At 48.6% G+C, this 18208-nt stretch overlaps 1 protein-coding gene across 24 annotated transcripts in view; it reads right to left on the minus strand.

The window, feature by feature from the left end:
- Window positions 1-18208, minus strand: part of DYSF (dysferlin) — a 203405-nt gene that overhangs the window by 164103 nt on the left and 21094 nt on the right. For all 24 annotated transcript variants that reach the window (XM_045978655.1, XM_045978680.1, XM_045978675.1 and 21 more), the window contains one exon: window positions 18109-18200. In XM_045978655.1, the coding sequence (XP_045834611.1) occupies window positions 18109-18200 (92 nt within the window). The remainder of the gene's footprint in view (window positions 1-18108; window positions 18201-18208) is intronic.

An 18208-nucleotide genomic window follows, 5' to 3' on the forward strand; every position in this document is an offset into this window, starting at 1 on the left:
CTGCTCACACATCACCACCCACACTTGCAGCTGGAAGCTGCAGTAACTCTGACCCCACATCCACACAGACCGTCTGTCCCGGCTGCCCAGGGCTCCGCCAGCAATGGTCGTCAATGAAAAACAGTCTTTCCTGTTTTCAGGGACAGGGAGAAAAGCAAATTGGGGCAGGGCAGCCATGCCCACTCCCCGATGAGGCCAGGACTGTCCCAGCACACACATGTAAGGCAGCATCTCCGACTGAGGGGTGGGGGGGCCCCATAAACGCATGGGCTCCTAGGGAAGAGTAGGTTGCCGAGGGACGAGCAGCTAAGGGGCGCTCCAAAGGGTGCCAAGGAAAAGGTCTGTGTCCCCTCTGCTAAGAAACGGGCGAACTGCTTTCGGCAGCTCTGCAGCGGGCGGGGGTATCATGGGCAGGCAGTGGCCCGCGTCCATCAGAGCTTTTGCCTGATGTCTGCATCACACTTCTGCGTGCTTCCTGCATACGACTGTCAGAGTGTGAACGATCAGCAGCCACGGGAGTGCTCTCCTCTTCTGCTCCTTGATGTCTTTTTTCCCCTGATGAATAAATAGCATGCCTGTTATTTATTCATATCCTTTTCCTAGTGTCTATGACGACTGCCTTGAACATAGGTTTTACGAAGTTTTATTGAAATACAAACTCAATCTTGACCTAAAGAGCTGATTTTTTTAAAAAGATTTATTTATTTGAAAGAGAGAGAGAGATTTGTGAGGGTTAAGGGACAGAGGGAGAGGGAGAGGTCGTCTTAAGCTCGTTCCACATGGAGCATGGAGCCCGATGTAGAGCATGATCTCATGACCCCAAGGTCACGACCTGAGCAGAAACCATGAGTCAAAGCCACCCAGGTGCCCCTAAACAGCTGATTTTTCACCCTGGCTGCTCACAATGAGATGTCACCTTGCCTTCATTAGGATGGCTGCTATCCAAAAAAATAGAAAACAACAAAAGTTGGTGAGGATGTGGAGAAATGGGCACCCTTGTGCTCGGTTGACGGGCACAGAAAAAAAAGAGTATGCAAAAATGGATCAAACCATATAATCTAGCAATTCCACTTCTGGGTATATACTCGAAAGAACTGAACCCAGGGACTCGAAGAGATATTTGTACATCCACATTCATACAGCATTATTCAAATCACCAAAAAATGAATGTAACCCAAGAATCTACCAACAGATGAATGGATAAATAAAGGAACGGATAAATGAAAGGCAATAAAAAATTAAAGTAAAATTAATCAATTAAAATAAATTAAATAGAAACACACATACCATGAAATATTACTTAGCCTTAAAAAAGAAAGTTCTGACACCTGCCACCACACAGATGAACCTTGGAGCCATGATGCTGAGTGAAATCAGACAGACTCAAAAAGACGAATACCGGCGGCGCCTGGGTGGCTCAGTGGGTTAAAGCCTCTGCCTTCAGCTCAGGTCATGATCCCAGAGTCCTGGGATCGAGCCCCACATCGGCTCTCTGCTCGGCAGGGATCCTGCTTCCCTTCCTCTCTCTCTGCCTGCCTCTCTGCCTACTTGTGATCTCTGTCTGTCAAATAAATAAATAAAATCTTAAAAAAAAAAAAAGACGAATACCATATGATCGCTTGTAAATGAGATTCCTGGAATAAGCCAGCCCATGAAGAAAGAAAGTAAAACAGAGGTTACTGGGGGCTGGGGGTAGGGGAAATGGGAAGATATTATTTAGTGGGTACCGAGCTTCAGTTTGGGAAGATGAAAAAGTTCTGGGGATGGACGGTGGTGATGGCTGGCCAGCAGTGTGAAGGTGCTTAATGCCACCGAGCTGTGCACTTAGAATACTTAAAATTTTACTTAAAAGTTCTGTTATCTATATTTTATCACAATAAAAATAATTAATGAATAGCTTCCTGTTACTTATTAGTTAATTATTAATAACCACTTACTAATATCAGTTGAGCTCCATTCTTCTTGGAACCAGTGGACTCTTGGTCACCTGACAGGTTTCCTTGCTAGCAAGGCAGTAACCTGGTTTGTTCTGAATTTTGTAACATTTCTCTAACATTTCTTCCAAGAAAGGGCTGGAGTGAGAAACGTTCACTCACATTCATTCTTTGCGATGCTAGAAAATTCCATGTTTTCTAGAATTCGGACGGGTGTGTGCTATACTCCTTTGCAGCATGGAGCAGACTCGTAGCACAGCTTACAAAAGCAGGGGCTCCTGGAGGGTCTCCGTCCCAGGGCCAGCGTGGGGGAAGGCACCTGCCACCAGTGTGTTGACTGAAGTGTCCTCGGTGTCACCAGGGAGCCCCAAGACCTGACCTTTACTGTTCACTTGTTTGTACCCACCGACTTCTGTCCCATATTTTTCTACTAGCTCTTCTTTCCAGCTTGTCTCTTCACTCAGGAAAAAAGACCCCCCCCCCCTTGGCATAGCATCCCGCAAAGGAAACCGAAACTTCCCTTCAAACCCTAATGACTGCCCGCAGGAAGCGCTCTGGCGGCCCAGACCACGTAGACCAGTTCGAGTTTCACTCAGCATCAACACCTGCACAGTCCAACCCTGGAGGGACCTATGGAGTGACTCACGGTTACCTTTACCTCATGATAACACTAAAATCTCTGCCCAAGTTGGAGCACAAGCCTCATTTACATAACATACAATGTGGAATAGCCCTGTTTCCCCAAGGCGCATGATCGACCACATGTTGATCACCACATAGATGACAACCCCCCCCCCACCTAAATGTTTTAAATAAAAGGAACCCATTTACCCCTTGCTAGGGGAGTCATGGCTTTGGAAGTTTTTCCCAGGGATATTACTTGCTGCAAATAAAGTTTCTTTGTGCAATGACTCCTGCTGGGATAGTTTCTATCTGTGGCTCAGGGAGGGACAAACTCATATTAGTTAGTTGGGGTTACATCAAGACACAGGCAAGGTCAAAATGACAGGGTCATGGGTATAAAAGACCTGTGAATCCATGCGACATTCGCAATCAGAGGCCCCCAGTCCTTCACAGTACAGCCGGGGCGGCCCAGTGGAGGGACTGGCTCCAGCAGGTGATTGACAGAGCCTGCCCTAGAACTTGAGGCCCTGATTCCTTGCTGGATCACCTCGGGGACAGGAAGGCAGAGTGCACAGTGGGTGCTGAAAGGAGGGCAGGCCCAGCAGTGTAGACTTGCTGCTGGGGCTCCAGCTCCGGATCCTTGGAGGCTGCAGCCAGAGCAGACTTGCCCTGGGCCGCCTCCCCTTCTGGCCTCGGCCCGCCAGCCCTCCAGGCCTGGAGAATTCCCGGAATTGGGGCAGGAACAATGGGAGGAAATGCAGTGGGAAGGCCAGACCCACCCCTGTCAGCCCAGGCACCTCCGGAGGCAGGGAGACCTGGGCCAGGAGTGACCGTTTGTTATTTCCTCCCTTAACGTCTTGCTGGACCTTGAAATGCTCCCACCTCCCACAGGCCACCCCTGCCTACAGGCCTTGGTTACCAGTCCTCTGGAGGAGCTGGGTGGCCTTTACAAGCCCCCACTCCCCTAGGAGGAGAGGCCAGAGACACCCCAGTAGACTGGCTGTCCTCAAGCCTACGGAGCAGGCAGCCCCAGAGTGGGCCCACAGGATGGCTCTGGGAGGCCCGACTGGTTGGCCAGACTCCCTGGGGAGGATGAATGGGTCTGAGGCTTGATCCCAGGAAACCCTATGGCCACTCTTCGTTCATTGTTTCACTGGTGGATGGAGAAGAGGAGGCTTTATGCAGGCAGCCTCAGGAGAGGAGGGTCCAGACCCTCAGGGAGACCCACCGCATCCAGAGATCAAGATCAAGGCACAGACCCTGGGGCTCAGGGGCCTACATCAACCAGTGATGCCCCATGCTCAGGGGCATTGGCAGTGGCACCAACCAGTGGTTGCTTGGCAGACAGGATTCAGGACGGTTCAAAGGAGGGGCCTGGGGGTCCTGCATGGGCTATATCAGCGCCAGCCCTGAGTGTGTGCAGAGCCCCCTCTGAGTGTGTGCAGAGCCCCCTCTGAGTGTGTGCAGAGCCTGGCGGGCAGGAAGGAAACCCCGTGGGCCTTGGCCGCACCCCCTGCAGCCTGCCATGGGAAAATGTCACCGCTTTCCCAGCCTCCCCAGACCCACCATCCCTCTTGGTAGTGCTGTGTTCTGGAGCCGCAGGAGAATGTGGAGGCTGAAGTCCCAGCTGCCATCCCACAGACTGAGAAGGAGGTCAGGGATCAATGGGAGGGAGGAGAGGTGCAGGCAGTTCACACATTGACAAGGCACACACTTTTCCTCCGTGGATAAAGATCTGGCTCCCAGACCCATCACCCAGTAGGGCGACTGTCTGAGATGGAAGAAACTCTCGGGGAGCATCTGGGATTATGGCCTCCGAATCTGAGCTGTAAGTGGGAGGTTATAAATTAAAGTGGCCAAGTAAGTTTATTTTAATGAACCACAAAGAAATCGAAACAATTTTATCTCAAAACACTGGGCCTTTTTACAATATCGTTTATAAGAACAAATCACAGGTGGCAGCCCAGATGTCCATCCCAGAAGGTGGTAAATAAAGTATATACAGCCCAATGACTGATTTACTGCACAACTGTACAATCATGGTGAGTACACCACAGACTTACATACGGAAGAGCTTCAAGGCACATTGTGAAATGAGAAAACAGAGTACAAAAGAGCAGGTATAGGGGTGCCTGGGTGGCTCAGTCGGTTAAGCATCTGCCTTTGGCTCATATCATGATCCCGGGGTCCTGGGATCAAGCCCTGTGTCCAGCTCTTCCTCAGTGGGGAGCCTGCTTCTCCCTCTGCCCCTCCCCACCCTTAGGTGCTCTCTCCCTTTCTAATAAATAAATAGAATCTTCAGGGGGAAAAAAGAGTGTGTATAATATGCCACCTATTACTTAGACTAATGGAAATACAGACAAATGAATGGTGGGGACCAGAGGCTGGGGGGAGGGGAGAGTGGGGAGTTATTGTTTAATAAGTACAGAATTTCAGCTTTACAAAACGAGCAGAGTTCTGGGGATAGGGGATGTGATGGCTGCAGAACAGTGTCGCATTTAGTACCACTGAACCACACACTTAAAAATGGTAAAGGTGGTAATTGTCACGTTATGTGTATTTTACCACAATAAAACCTCTATTTAAGTAAATAAATAAATAAGCTACCAATTGTGTAAAAAAGAGGAAAGTCAGAATCTATATTGGTGATTAAGCAATAACATGAAAACTCTAGAATGACACATAAGAAACTAAGGACAAGGTCACCTGGGTGGCTCAGTCGGTTAAGCATCTGCCTTCAGCTCAGGGCATGATCCCGGGGTCCTGGAATCAAGCCCCGCATTGGGCTCCTTGCTCAGTGGGGAGTCTGCTTCTCCCTCTGCCTGCCACACCCCCTACTTGTGCTCCCTCCCTCCCCTCTCTCTCTCTCTCTCTCTCTCTCTGAAAAACATATAAAATCTTTAAAAAAGGAAAGCAAGAAAGAAACCAAGGACCATGGTTATCTATGGGGAATGGGTAAGAAGTAGGCAGATGGAGGACAGAGGCAACAGGGAGAATTTTCACTGCATTTTCTCTCAACAGTTTGTTTTTATAACCTCTTATGTTTTTTTACCAACTCAAAATTTAAATTTAAAAATGGAACATAAAATTCTAAAAATATTATAATTCATTCATGCTGCAAATACATATTCAACACGTCCAACAAAACCCAGTCTCCACCGTCATGAAACTTACTTCTAGTAATAGCTCCCCTCCTATCCACGTGAGCTAAGTGCCAAGCACTCTCTCTACACTCCTTCATTCAAAAAAACAACAGGCCTATAAAGTAGGTACTGTTAGTCGCTCAGTCCATCTTACGGACAAGGAACTTGGGTCTCAGAAAGGCATTCGACTTGATTTTGCAGAAAGAACAAGGCAGACAGAAGCAGATCCCAAAGGCTTTCCTTTGCTGGACCTGCTGGGGCACCTCAGAGCCCCATGAATGTGAACTGGAACACACCATCATGGAAGAAACCAAAACGTCCTCGGTTTGCTCCGGCCTTGCCAAAGAGAGCCCAGCTGCCACATTTCATCTGATTCAACTTAAAAAAAAAAAAAAACAAACCTAATTCCAGGGGCGCCTGGGCGGCTCGACAGTTAAGCCTCAGACTCGGCTCAGGTCCTGATCTCATGGTGATCCCAGCCCCGCTGTCAGGTCCCACGTTCAGCAGGGAGTTGGCTTGCTGCCCCTCCCCTAGTTTATGCAGGCACGCTCTGTCTCTCAAAAAATAAGTCTTTAAAAAAATATGTAATTCCAAGCTGTATTAATTATGCTTTTATATTTTCTGTATTTTTTTAATAGGCCCCCTCTTTTTTTTTTTAAAGGTTTTATTTATTTATCTGTTTGAGAGCGGGAGAGGGAGACCCTGATGGCAGGGAAAGTAGTCTCCTGGCCACAGAGGGTGTCACCGCAGCCTTCCCCGACACCACGGCGCTGTGAGCTGTAGAGGACAGGGTGCAGCAGCCTGGGGCAGACACGAGCCCCAGGCACTAGGAGCCACATGGGGAGCAGGAAGATGGGAGAAGTGAGTGTAGCTCACACTGACACTGATGAAGACTTGGATGTAAGATGAGGCCCCGCCCCCAAATGCCCCCAAAAGAAAAGTGGCCCAGGAAGGCTGGCAGAACACGCAGCTCCTGCTCTATTTGGTGCAGGGGATGCCTCAGGTGGCGGGCTCTATGGCGTCACCCCAATCATCATTTGCACGTGTTGGGTCACTCCTAACATTTCCAGATGGCACCTTTCAACCTCTAATAACGCTCTGGAAACATCCTTCCTCTCCTCTTCCAAAAATACATATTTATTGTTGCATAATTAAGAATTAGAGTTCTCGGGGCACCTGGGTGGCTCAGTGGGTTAAAGCCTCTGCCTTCGGCTCAGGTCATGATCCCAGGGTCCTGGGATCGAGCCCCGCATCGGGCTCTCTGCTCGGCGGGGATCCTGCTTCCTCCTCTCTCTCTGCCTGCCTCTCTGCCTACTTGAGATCTCTGTCTGTCAAATAAATAAATAAAATCTTAAAAAAAAAAAAAAGAGACTCAGATGGGGGTGGGGAAGAACAGTAAATACAGAATGGAAAAATCAGATACCACCTTGACAGGTGATCAAAATGAACATCACCAATGAGGGACGTCTTGTCCCTCCAGGGCCTGAGACAGACACAACCCACCTGCAAAATATTCTGGCCATGAATTAGTTACTGAATCTAATCATGAGGAAATCATGAAACAAATCCCAAATGAAGGACAATCTATTAACAAAAAACTGGTGTATTATATTACTCAAAAAAGTAAGTTGTTGTAAAAGACAAAGGCCGTGGGAACGTTCCAGATTAAAGGAGGCTATGGAAATGTAATGACTATCTTGAATATGGGAATCTAGATTGCATCCCATACTGAGAAAGGGGAGGAGGACTTGCTATAAAAGACATTATTTGGGGGCACCTGGGTGGCTCAGTGAGTCAAGCATCCAACTCTTGATTTCAGTTCAGGTCATGATCTCAGGGTTGGGCGATGGAGCCCTGCATCAGGCTCCACACTCAGCAGCGGTGGGGGAGAGGGGTCTGCTTGAGAATCTCTCTCTCCCTCTGCCCTTCCCCCACCCCCCACCTCCCCTCGCTTGTCCTATAAATAAATAAATAAATAAAATCTTTTTAAAAAATATATTATTTGGTCAACTGATAGGACAAAATACAAGCAGTGAATTAGGAGGAAGTCCGGCAACCATGTTAAGTTCACTGAAGTTGGTAACGACACTGTGATGATGTAAAAGAATATCCCTATTCTTAGGAAATATACACTGGAGTACTCAGGGATAAAGGGCCATGATGACTATCACTTACCCTCACATAGGAGAAAGGGGAAAAGGAAGGAAGAAAATGGAAAGGAGGGAGAGGAGAGAGACTAATGTAAAGCAAATGGGGTAGAGTGTTAAGCAGTGATTCTGAGTAAGGAGTGTAAGGAATGTTCGCGGTTCTATTTTTACAACTCTTCTGTAAGTTCGAAATTATTTCTTAAAAGAGCTCCAGAAGCATTTCCATGTGTCAGTTTCTCATTCTTTGTCTTCCAAACTAAGACAAGGACATGTCAACTAAAAATACCTGTAATACAGTGCAAACCCATTCATCACTGACTCAGCAGCACCTTCCCCTCACTGGAGTCAATGAATCAGGCATGACGGGAAATTCATGGAGCCCCTGGCCGGCAGGACACACACACACACACACACACACACACACGCACGCACGCACGCACGCAGGCATAAGCACACTCGGAAAATTTAAGATCCCTGGCGGGAAGACGGCCGTGAGCTGTGGCTCCCCCAGCCCTCAGCCGTGTGTGCCTGGCAGTGAGGGGCAGGAAACAAGGGACAGCCGGACATTCCCACCCCCTGAGCCCGCCTGGCCTCTGGCAACCTTCCCACCAGTATCTAATTCCCCAGGGGCTGCCCAAGGGTAACTAAATAGTTTTCCACTTCAATCCAGAGAAAGACAAAAGAAAAACTATTCTGAAACCCAGGGGTGTCCTGGAGAGAATTCAGGACAAAACATAAAAATCCTTGGAAAAATCACGGTAGGGTCAACACTTCCGAGCAAGTTGAGAACAATGACAGGGTGAACTGTAAATATTCCTGCCTCCCAAATATTCCAGAAAGGGGGGCCTGCAAACCGGCCTACTGAAACCCAAAGGCTGAACTTAGGCCTAATTTCCCCAACTTTAGCAACAGCAAACCACCACTCTTTCTTTTTAAATGTCTAAGGGTGCACACACACACACACACACACACACACACACACACACATACACACACACACAGCTGGGTGTCTAGTCCTGGGTGGGAATAACATTTGTAGGCAGGGAGAAATTATCCTCCACACAGAAAACAGACCAAGAGTTAATATTCCTGATAGGATCCCAAACATACAAACTGCCATGAATTAGTAAGAAAAAAACAAGCAACTCAAAATAAAGGATAGGCAATTGACAAAAGAAGAAATACAAATGGGCAATAAAACACACGAAAAGATGCCCAACTTCACAAGCAGTCAGAAAAACACAGGTTAGGGGCTCCTGGTTTGCCCAGTCAGTAGAGCACGCATTCTTGATCTCTCGGTTGCAAGTGTGAGTCCTATGTTGGGTGTAGAGATTATTTAAAAATAGAACCTTAAAGGGGCACCTGGGTGGCTCAGTCAGTTAAGCATCTGCCTTCAGCTCAGGTTATGATCTCTAGGTCCTGGGATCAAGTCCCACATTGGGCTCTCTGCTCAGTGGGGAATCTGTTTCACCCTCTCCCTCTGTGATCTCCCTCCCTCTCTTGCACTGTCTCTCAAATAAATAAAATCTTTAAAAATTAAAAAAAAACAGGGGCGCTTGGATGGCTCAGTCAGTTAAGCATCTGCCTTTGGATCAGGTCATGACCCTGGGGTCCTGGGACCAAGTCCTGCATGGGGCTCCCTGCACAGCAGAAAGCCTGCTTCTCCCTCTGCCCCTCCCTCCACTCATGCTCTCTGTCGCTCACTCTCTCTCTCAAGTAAATAAAACTAAAATCTTTAAAAAATATAATAATAAAATCTTTAAGAGGCACCTGGGTGGCTCAGTGGGTTAAGCCTCTGCCTTCAGCTCAGGTCATGATCCCAGGGTTCTGGGATCGAGCCCCATGTCAGGTTCCCTGCTCAGTGGGGAGCCTGCTTCCTCCTCTCTGCCTGCCTCTCTGCCCACTTGTGATCTGTCTGTCAAATAAATAAATAAAATCTTTAAAAAAATAAAATAAATAAAATCTTTAAAAAATAAAATAAATAAAATCTTAAAAAAAAAAAAGAAAGAAAGAAAATAAGATACTCTTCTCCCCCCAATCATGGCATTGGGCAAAAATAAAAAAGTTGACAGGCACCTTTTTATACTGTGAGTGGACATAAATTAGGACACATTTCTGAAAAGTAACTTGGTGGAATCTATGAAAATGTTGTATGCTCATATCCTTTGATCTAATTATCATACTTCCATGGACCTATTTTAAAGAAAAAAATAATATATGGACATGAAAACATTTGGATAAAGAAATTCACTGAAGGAGCAGAAAAGAAATTGGAAAGAAATTGAATCCCAGTCAATAAGGGCAAGTTGGGATAAATTATGGGGCACCCACACTGTGAAATACCACACAACCATTTAAAATGGGGTTGGATCCGGACTGGGTGGCTCAGGCAGTTAAGTGTCTGCTTTCAGCTCCGGTCATGATCCCGGGGTCCTGGGATGGAGCCCCACATCAACAGGGAACTCTGCTTCTCCTGCAGCCTCTCCCCCTGCTCGTGTTCTCTCTCTCTCAAAAAAAGAAATTAAATCTTTAATTAATTTAAGGGGACTGAACAATCCACACTAACTTTGGAAAGGGTCCCTAATGGTATAGTATAGAACAATATGTATAGCATGATTCCATTTTTGTTTAAGTACACGCATACACATTTTGTAAGCAGATGCTTGCACAGGCTGAGGAGAAGTAGAGAGAGAGAGATGCGCCAAATTGTCAACAACTGGGATCAAACTGTCCCACCTGGAGGGAAGGGAAGCAGCAGTTGGGGAAAGGGTGGGAAAACTCACACTTCCTCCTTTACAAACTTTTTAAGAAAGGAGGTTACTTTTGCTTATTAAAAAAAAAAAAACCACTTATAATTTGTATATTCTTGTGGGGTTTACTTTAGTTTTTTAAAATAATTTAATTTAAATATTTTAAAATAAATGTGTGCGGCCCGTTGGTGCACACGAAGGTGTCCACAGGGCATGTGATGTTACGCTCACGGTTGGTATGGCTTGTGTACGTGTGGCTCTATGGATCCAACAGTCCCTAACTAAACACCTTCAGTGTGCCAAGCACTGAGCAGGCGTCTGAAACCCAACATTATCTCACACAAGCATCGTGACGACTGCACAGCACAGGAACTGTCATGGCCGTCATCCTGATGGGGAAACAGGTTCAGAGAAATCCAGGTCGCCGTGTCAGGATGAGGCTTGCTACTGAGAGTGGGGTCCCTGAGAGCAGCCTTTGACCCTCATTCCCGTGCCACCACAGCTGCCCTCTTTGGCTCTATGGACACCTGCTCCTGCCGGGATGGAACCCCTGGACTACACCAACACAGCCCCTGTGCAGCCCAGGGACACCATGCAGCCAGGCTGCTTCCCCAGGCCCCTCAGCCCGGGGTCTGTGCCCTCTTGCTCGGGGCTCCCCTTGTTAAGGACGAAGACTCTGGCTCAGCTCCTGAGAAACCCCCACATTCTCCAATACACTAAGCCTGTTGTCCCAGGAGGCACCAGGACACCCACACCCCTACCCTGAGGGCACCAAAGCCTACTCCTGGCTCAGAGGCAGGCCTATAAGGGACCATCACAGAAGTCAGGAAGACCACCATTCCCCAAATATGTCCTCAGAGTCTGTCATGGCGTCTGTCTCTTACCACTCACATTCCCCTGTTGGTCTAAACACAGTCTGGCATCGACAGCATGGTCCCCCAGTCTCCTACGAAGGGCAGAACATTAAGCCATAAGCTGTCACCAACACTTCAGGATGAATTAGTCCCTTTCCAAACCATCGCTGGCTAAAGAGTGGGCTTTGCTGGGAAAAGGCTGAGTGGGAGCAGAAGCAGATAGGAGAACAACACAGAAAGATCTGGAAAGAGGATGTGCCCAAAGGAACTGCCCTTTACAGAGCAGCCTTTCCAAGGCAGCCCCCTGAGAGATGCCTGTGCAACTGATGGGACACTCCCAAGGAGGAAGAAACAGAGGCTCAGGGAGCTTCACTGAGACCAGGCCCCGGAGACTCCCCCTCCCCCGAAGTCCATACTCATTCCACTGGGCCAGGGTGTCAAGCCCTGTGTGAGGAAGGAGGAGGAGGCGCCTGGTGGCTCAGTGGGATGGGCGTTCAGCTCAGGTCATGATCTCAGGGCAGTGGATCGAGCCCCCCAACTGTCTGCTTAAGAGTCCCACTCTCCCTCTCCCTCTGCTGCTCCCCCCACCAGCAGGTGTGCTCGCTCGCTCTCTTTGAAATAAATAAGTAAATAAAACTTTAAAAAAAGAAAAAATAGGAAGAAGGAGAAGGAGAGGCCTTCCGAGAGGTTCCCAAACTGCTTCCTGGGCCCCCCGCCAGCCATAGGCACCATGACAGATGACCCACATCATGGGAAAGCGAGGGCAGATGAGGCTCTGTGGGGGTAAGAGACCCCTTCATGCTGCACCTCACGGAGTCACCAGGCCACTAAGAGGTTCCAACTATTCCAAAGAAATCGCTACTACAAACATGAACTTCTGTGAACAGGCTTTTTTAAGGCAATATGACTCCTGACCAACTCCTGGTGTAAAGCTTGGGGTCCTTCTATCCTGCTTGTTTAAAGGGAGATGGGGGGGACACCTAGTTGGCTCAGTCGGTCAAGCATCTGCCTTCAGCTCAGGTCATGATCCCAGGGTCCCAGGATTGAGTCCCACATCAAGCTCCTTGCCCAGTGGGGAGCCTCCTTCTCCCTATGTCTGCTGCTCCCCCTTCTTGTGCATGCTCTCTCCCTCTCTCCTTCTGTCTCTGACAAATAAAATCTTTTAAAAATAAATAAATAATAAAATAAAGGGAGACGGGGTGCACAGTCACCCTGAGAAAGATCAAATACAGAATCCACTGTTAGGTTTACATATCAGATAAAAAAGGAATAATTTTTTTATTATATGTATGTCCCATGCAATATTTGAGATAAACTTGACTGGGTGTTCTAGATGTTTCTTTCTTGAATCTGGCCACCCCACCCCAAACCCAATTAGGTCTGGAGCCAGTGATGAACATTTTGACCCTGGTGTTTTAGACAGGCAGATGTTTTGACCTGATGGAGACTTTTGCTTACATGGGTATGTTTACCAAATATTTAAATAAAAAATACACCTACATTAATTGGTTCCCATGGAAACCCATGGAACCCTCCCATTCTCCAGAGCAAATTAAATTAACCACACTTAATTTGCTGACATATTTCTATACCGTGCAATTAACTATTTCCTGTTTCTTCAGTCTTCATTTGTATTTGACTGAAATTAGTGTCACTGGTACCATCTATTTTCTGTTTAAAATTTCCAACCACATTTGGCTCAAAGATTTTTTTTCTTCATGTTTTTGGTTCCTATCAACTCTAGCAAATATAGGTTCTTTCGATTTTGAGTTTTCTCTTATGGAATTATTTCTATTAAGTCCAATTTTCCCCAGGTCAGTGATTACAGTTACCAACAGGATTCCTCCTTCCCTTCTTCATTCCCCTCACAATTCCACCATGTCAGATTTTGGCCACGATTATTTCGTGCTGGACATTTCCACCAAGAATTACACATAGGAGCTATCACAAGAAAGACAGCTTATAGTTATTTCCTAGCTAATCCATGAAAACATTGAGAGCACATCTTTACAGAAGTGTCAGCATTGGGGCGCCTGGGTGGCTCAGTGGGTTAGGCCTCTGCCTTCGGCTCAGGTCATGATCTCAGGGTCCTGGGATCGAGTCCTGCATTGGGCTCTCTGCTTGGCAGGGAGCCTGTTTCCTCTTCCCTCTCTCTCTCTGCCTGCCTCTCTGCCTACTTGTGATCTCTCTCTGTCAAATAAATAAAATCGTTAAAAAAAAAAGAAATGTCAGCATTTCCCCAAAACGTGGCCTGCTCTTGGTTTCAGCTCGGGTCATGACCTCAGGGTCCTGGAAGGGAGCCCTTCATCAGGGTCTCCCCTTCCTTCTGCCCCTCCCTTCACTCGTGCTCACTCTCTCTCTCTAACATTAATAAATAAATAAAATCTTAAGGGGGGAAAAAAACCCAGCTCCCACATCATTCTAATATGCAGCCAGGATTGGAACACTGTTGTAAAATCTAGAGCTATGCTGTTCAACATAGTAGCCATTAGGCACATTAGCTATTTAAATTTAAATTGACTAAAATTAAATAAAATTAAGATTCAGTTCCTCAGTTATACCAGCCAGCACAGAACACTGCCATCCTCTCAAGTGGCACAGGTCTGAACTGAGATGAGTGGCTCTCACCCTGGGCTGCCTGGTAGAAATCCCTAATAACAGGTTACGCTGAAAAAAAAAATAAATAAATAAATTAAAAAAAAAAGAAAGAAATCCCTAATAACAGGGAGCTTGTCACAACGCCCACCAGCCACTGGGGTAAGTAAAAGCTGTAGATGTTGCTATCGTGTGGCCTGGATGAGGAACATCTCAACGGAATGTCCCAGGGGTCAGAACAGCTGGTAAGGGATCAACACCAGCACCCGGGCATCGCCCCTCTGAGAAGCCCACAGTAAACAGGAAGTTGTTCAGTGCAGCCTGAGACAGGAGTCCAGGACCTTCAGCTGGGCTTTCAAGAGTGTCTCCTATCCATAGGCCTAGAGTTTCCTTTTTGTGCATTTCAAACCTGGTTTTATCAACACAGAGCTGGTCCAGCCCTGCCGTTGGCTCTGGGGGTCCCTCGGGCTCAGGGTGGGTGGGTGCTGAGCAGACAGAGAGGAGAGTGGGAATGGATAAGAGCTGGAGGGAAGAAAGAAGGGAGAGAGGAGGGAGGAAATGCAAAGTTCCAGACTTGTGAGACAGAGGAGCTGAGGGAGGGGCTGTGAAGAAAGAGGACACTCTACGGGACCTCCAAAAACAGACGGAGGCAGAGTGAGGAGGTTAGGCAGAGGGAGGAGAGGCAAGACAAAGGGAGACAGAGAATTAAAGGCAGTGGAGGCTCTGGAAGAAGCCCAAGGAGGACCCTTATGAGCTCACGGCACACAGGCCCAGGACACCCAGAAATGACAGAGGGCTGCCTGATGACCCTGTAGGTCCTCACTGAAATCCTGAGGTCAGATGACAAGAGTCACTGTCATGCCTATCATTTCCTTCTTGGCTTCCTGACTGGACAGTGACAATGTGAAAGCAGAGAGTAGGTTGTTCTCTCTCTCTCTTTTTTTTTTAAGATTTCATTATTTATTAGGCGGGGGGAGGCAGGGGGAGAGGGAGAGAGTCTAAAGCAGACTCCATGCTGAGCGCGGGGCTCGATCTCACGACCCTGAGCTCATGACCTGAGCCAAAACCAAGAGTCGGACGCTCAACCGACTGCGCCACCCAGGGCGTCCCCAGAGAGCAAGTGTCCTATTTAAATTTCTCATTAAACCAAAACCACTGAATTTGTTTCCCCTTTCTCTTTCAAAATGTAAAATTTTGCATGGTTTCTCTCGTCACTTCCTGGTATATTATTTAATTTCGGATTCTTTCTCACCATCATGTGTAGGATGAAAGTCCCACGAGGTCTGACCACAGGGACCCACGGCCCAGCCTTGCATACCCTGCCTCCCTGATCCCTGCTCCAGCAGTTTCCCCCTTGGGCCCCTACAGCCAAGCAAAGTACTCTGGAGACTGCAAACCCTGTGGGCAGCCATAATGAAGCCACAACTCCATTACTTCCACACAGGCCAGTGCGGTTTGGGCAACCTTGGAAATTCTTTAGCTATTTATGAATATAAGTTTAAATTTAAATTTAGTTTAATTCAAATTTAATTTTTAATTGCTAGAAATGCAAAAAAAAATTAAAGATTTTATTTAGTCATCTGACAGAGAGAGAGAGAGCACAAGCAGAGGGAGCACCAGGCAGAGGGAGAGGGAGAAGCAGGCCCCCAACAGAGCAGGGAGCCCGATGCGGGGACTCAATCCCAGGACCCTGGGATCATGGCCTGAGCTGAAGAGCAGACACTTAACTGACTGAGCCACCCAGGCGCCCCATTAGAAATGCAAAATAAAGAAATGTTTGGAAAACTCAGAACCTACATGCAAGTAGTTATAAGAAAGAAGTTTCTAGTAAATTGGAAATTTCGAGAATTAGCAACTCTGCACATTGAAGTTTGAGGAACTGATTCCCAGTGCTGACCCTGCACTGAACTGTTGTTTGGGGAGCTGGCTTCCCCTCCAGGAGCCAGAGGACACCCACAGGGGCCAACGAGAAGGCCCCAAGGTGCAGTGCATCCTGGCCCCCATGTGTGGCCCTGGCCTGGTGTCACCCTGAGGACCAGCCTGCTCTTGAATTGATCAAAAATATCTTTATCGCCCCTGTTCTCAGGTCTCCTTCATAATTTTAGAAATCTCTGCACAGGGCCTGCCAAATGCTGAATAGCATCATGAAAATGAAATCCACATGCCTTGCAGCAACCGGACTGTCCCACTTTTGCCTCGTGAAGCCCTCTCAAGTCCAGCATCATAAGCAGACAGAACTCTCTAGAAGGGTCCAGCACGCCCCCCCCCCCCCGCCCCCGGCCTTCCGGAGCCTTTGAGAAGCGCAGGGACTCAGTGATCGTGGGCACACTTCAGACCTTCAAGAACAGCTCTGCCACCACCAGCCTCTGAGAAAACCCCCCATCTCTCAGAGCTACAGTGCCCCCCTATAATGAGGACAACCACAACAGCAGTACCCAGCTGATTAAAAAGATCTTATATTATAAAGACCCAGCACAGGGCCAGACACTTGGCTAAGCTCTTGCCAAACATCAGCTTCTGTGGTTTTGCTATTATTATCCTCGGCCCAGAGAACCCCTCCCAATCTGGCCCCATGGGTCCCTCCTCACTGGGCTGCATGTGTGAGTCCCAACTGTAAGGCCTTAGCCTGGCTGCCCACCACACCCGAATGCTGGAATGCCCTCCTGTCCTCACCCTCTAAAGCCTTAGAGTCAGTCTGTGTGCTCTTCCTCCAGGAAGCCTTCGGGACTGTCCAGTGCCCATCGTCCCTCCCTCCCTCACCTGCAGCTCCACCATTCATGCTTATGAGAAGCTGCCTTTCTTCCACAAAATGTCTGTGTTGGGATAGATAAGTGTGAAGGGATTCCGGCCCTTGCCCCCTGTGTAGGTGGGGCGGAGGTCCCAATGAATGTGCCCCACACGTACCCTGCCCTACACCCATGACCAGCAAGTCACAGAGAAACCATGGCAGCTGGAGTTTTCTTCCAAGCTTCTTAAGCTTTCAAACTTCCTAGATGTTTTGCAGCCTGAGACCCTCAATGGCCTTTCCTAGGCCCCTGACTCCTCCCTTTTTCCCTCTCTCTCCTCTCCCACCCCAGGGTAACACAGCCAGGCCTTCCAGGCCTCAGACACTGGCTGACCCAGTTCCCAGACAAAGGCACCCTGTGAGCCGATCACGAAACAGCAAGCCCGTGCCTCAGGAAAGGGCACCAAGAGCAGAGACCCAGCCCCGCGGCACCTAACACAGCCCTATCCTGCCATGCCCAGCGGGAAGGCTGAACTCTGCCCTCATATTCAAGGCCACAGGGCCTCACAGGCTGTTCTCCCAGACCACCAGACCCTACAACAAGCAGCGCCATCGATCTGCAAGCCTGACTGTTCCTGCCCACCCCCAACCCCCCAACTACCATCAGCACATACAAGGCCCGCAGCTCAAAGACAGGAGAAAGGACCCATCGCCTGCCTGTAAAAAGCCCACTTTTGTCCCCGCAGCTTTGCTCCTCTACCGCGCATGCCTAAAAACCCTCCACATGACCTACATGAAACAAGGGAAAGGCCTGCCCCAGGGACGTGCGCAGCCACTGCAACCCTTTACTACCTTCCCACTTCTAACCACAATCTCACCTCAAGTCCCTCCTCTTCCATGAAGCCTTCCTCAAGAGCTCCCTGCTAGTCGCAGCTTCATTTTGCCAGCCTGCTGCTGGAGTGTGCCGCTGCCCTCACCAGCCTGGGCGGGGCGGGGAGAGGGGGCCGCACCCAGGCTCCCCTGGGCTGGAGCAGGACACAGGGAGCCTTTTCTTCCCTGCTCCCTGGGGCACAGGCTGTCCATGCGAACGCGTGCACACCTGATTCGAGCCCATCTCCCTCCCCTGCAGCCTCAGATTTACCCGTAGCTGAGTTCCTGCCTCCAGGCAGGCCGCTCCCCAACATCTCCCGTGAGGCCAGGCCCACAACAGGCACATCTTCCGTAAACGCCCAGCTGAAACACCAGCTCTCCTGGGCCAGACTCCAGATTCTGGAGACTATGTCCACACGAACCTCCCTGTACCTTCAGGCCACAGAGTCCTCCTTGCCCACCTCACCTGTTCCTCCCCATTGTCTCATGGTCTTTGACCACCACATGAAGCTCGGAACTCTGGTCCAAGGGGATGCCCTTGAGGTCCCACTCAAAGCCCTGGAATG

Source organism: Meles meles, chromosome 15 (assembly GCF_922984935.1).
Source record: "Meles meles chromosome 15, mMelMel3.1 paternal haplotype, whole genome shotgun sequence".
Taxonomy (NCBI): Eukaryota; Metazoa; Chordata; class Mammalia; order Carnivora; family Mustelidae; genus Meles; species Meles meles.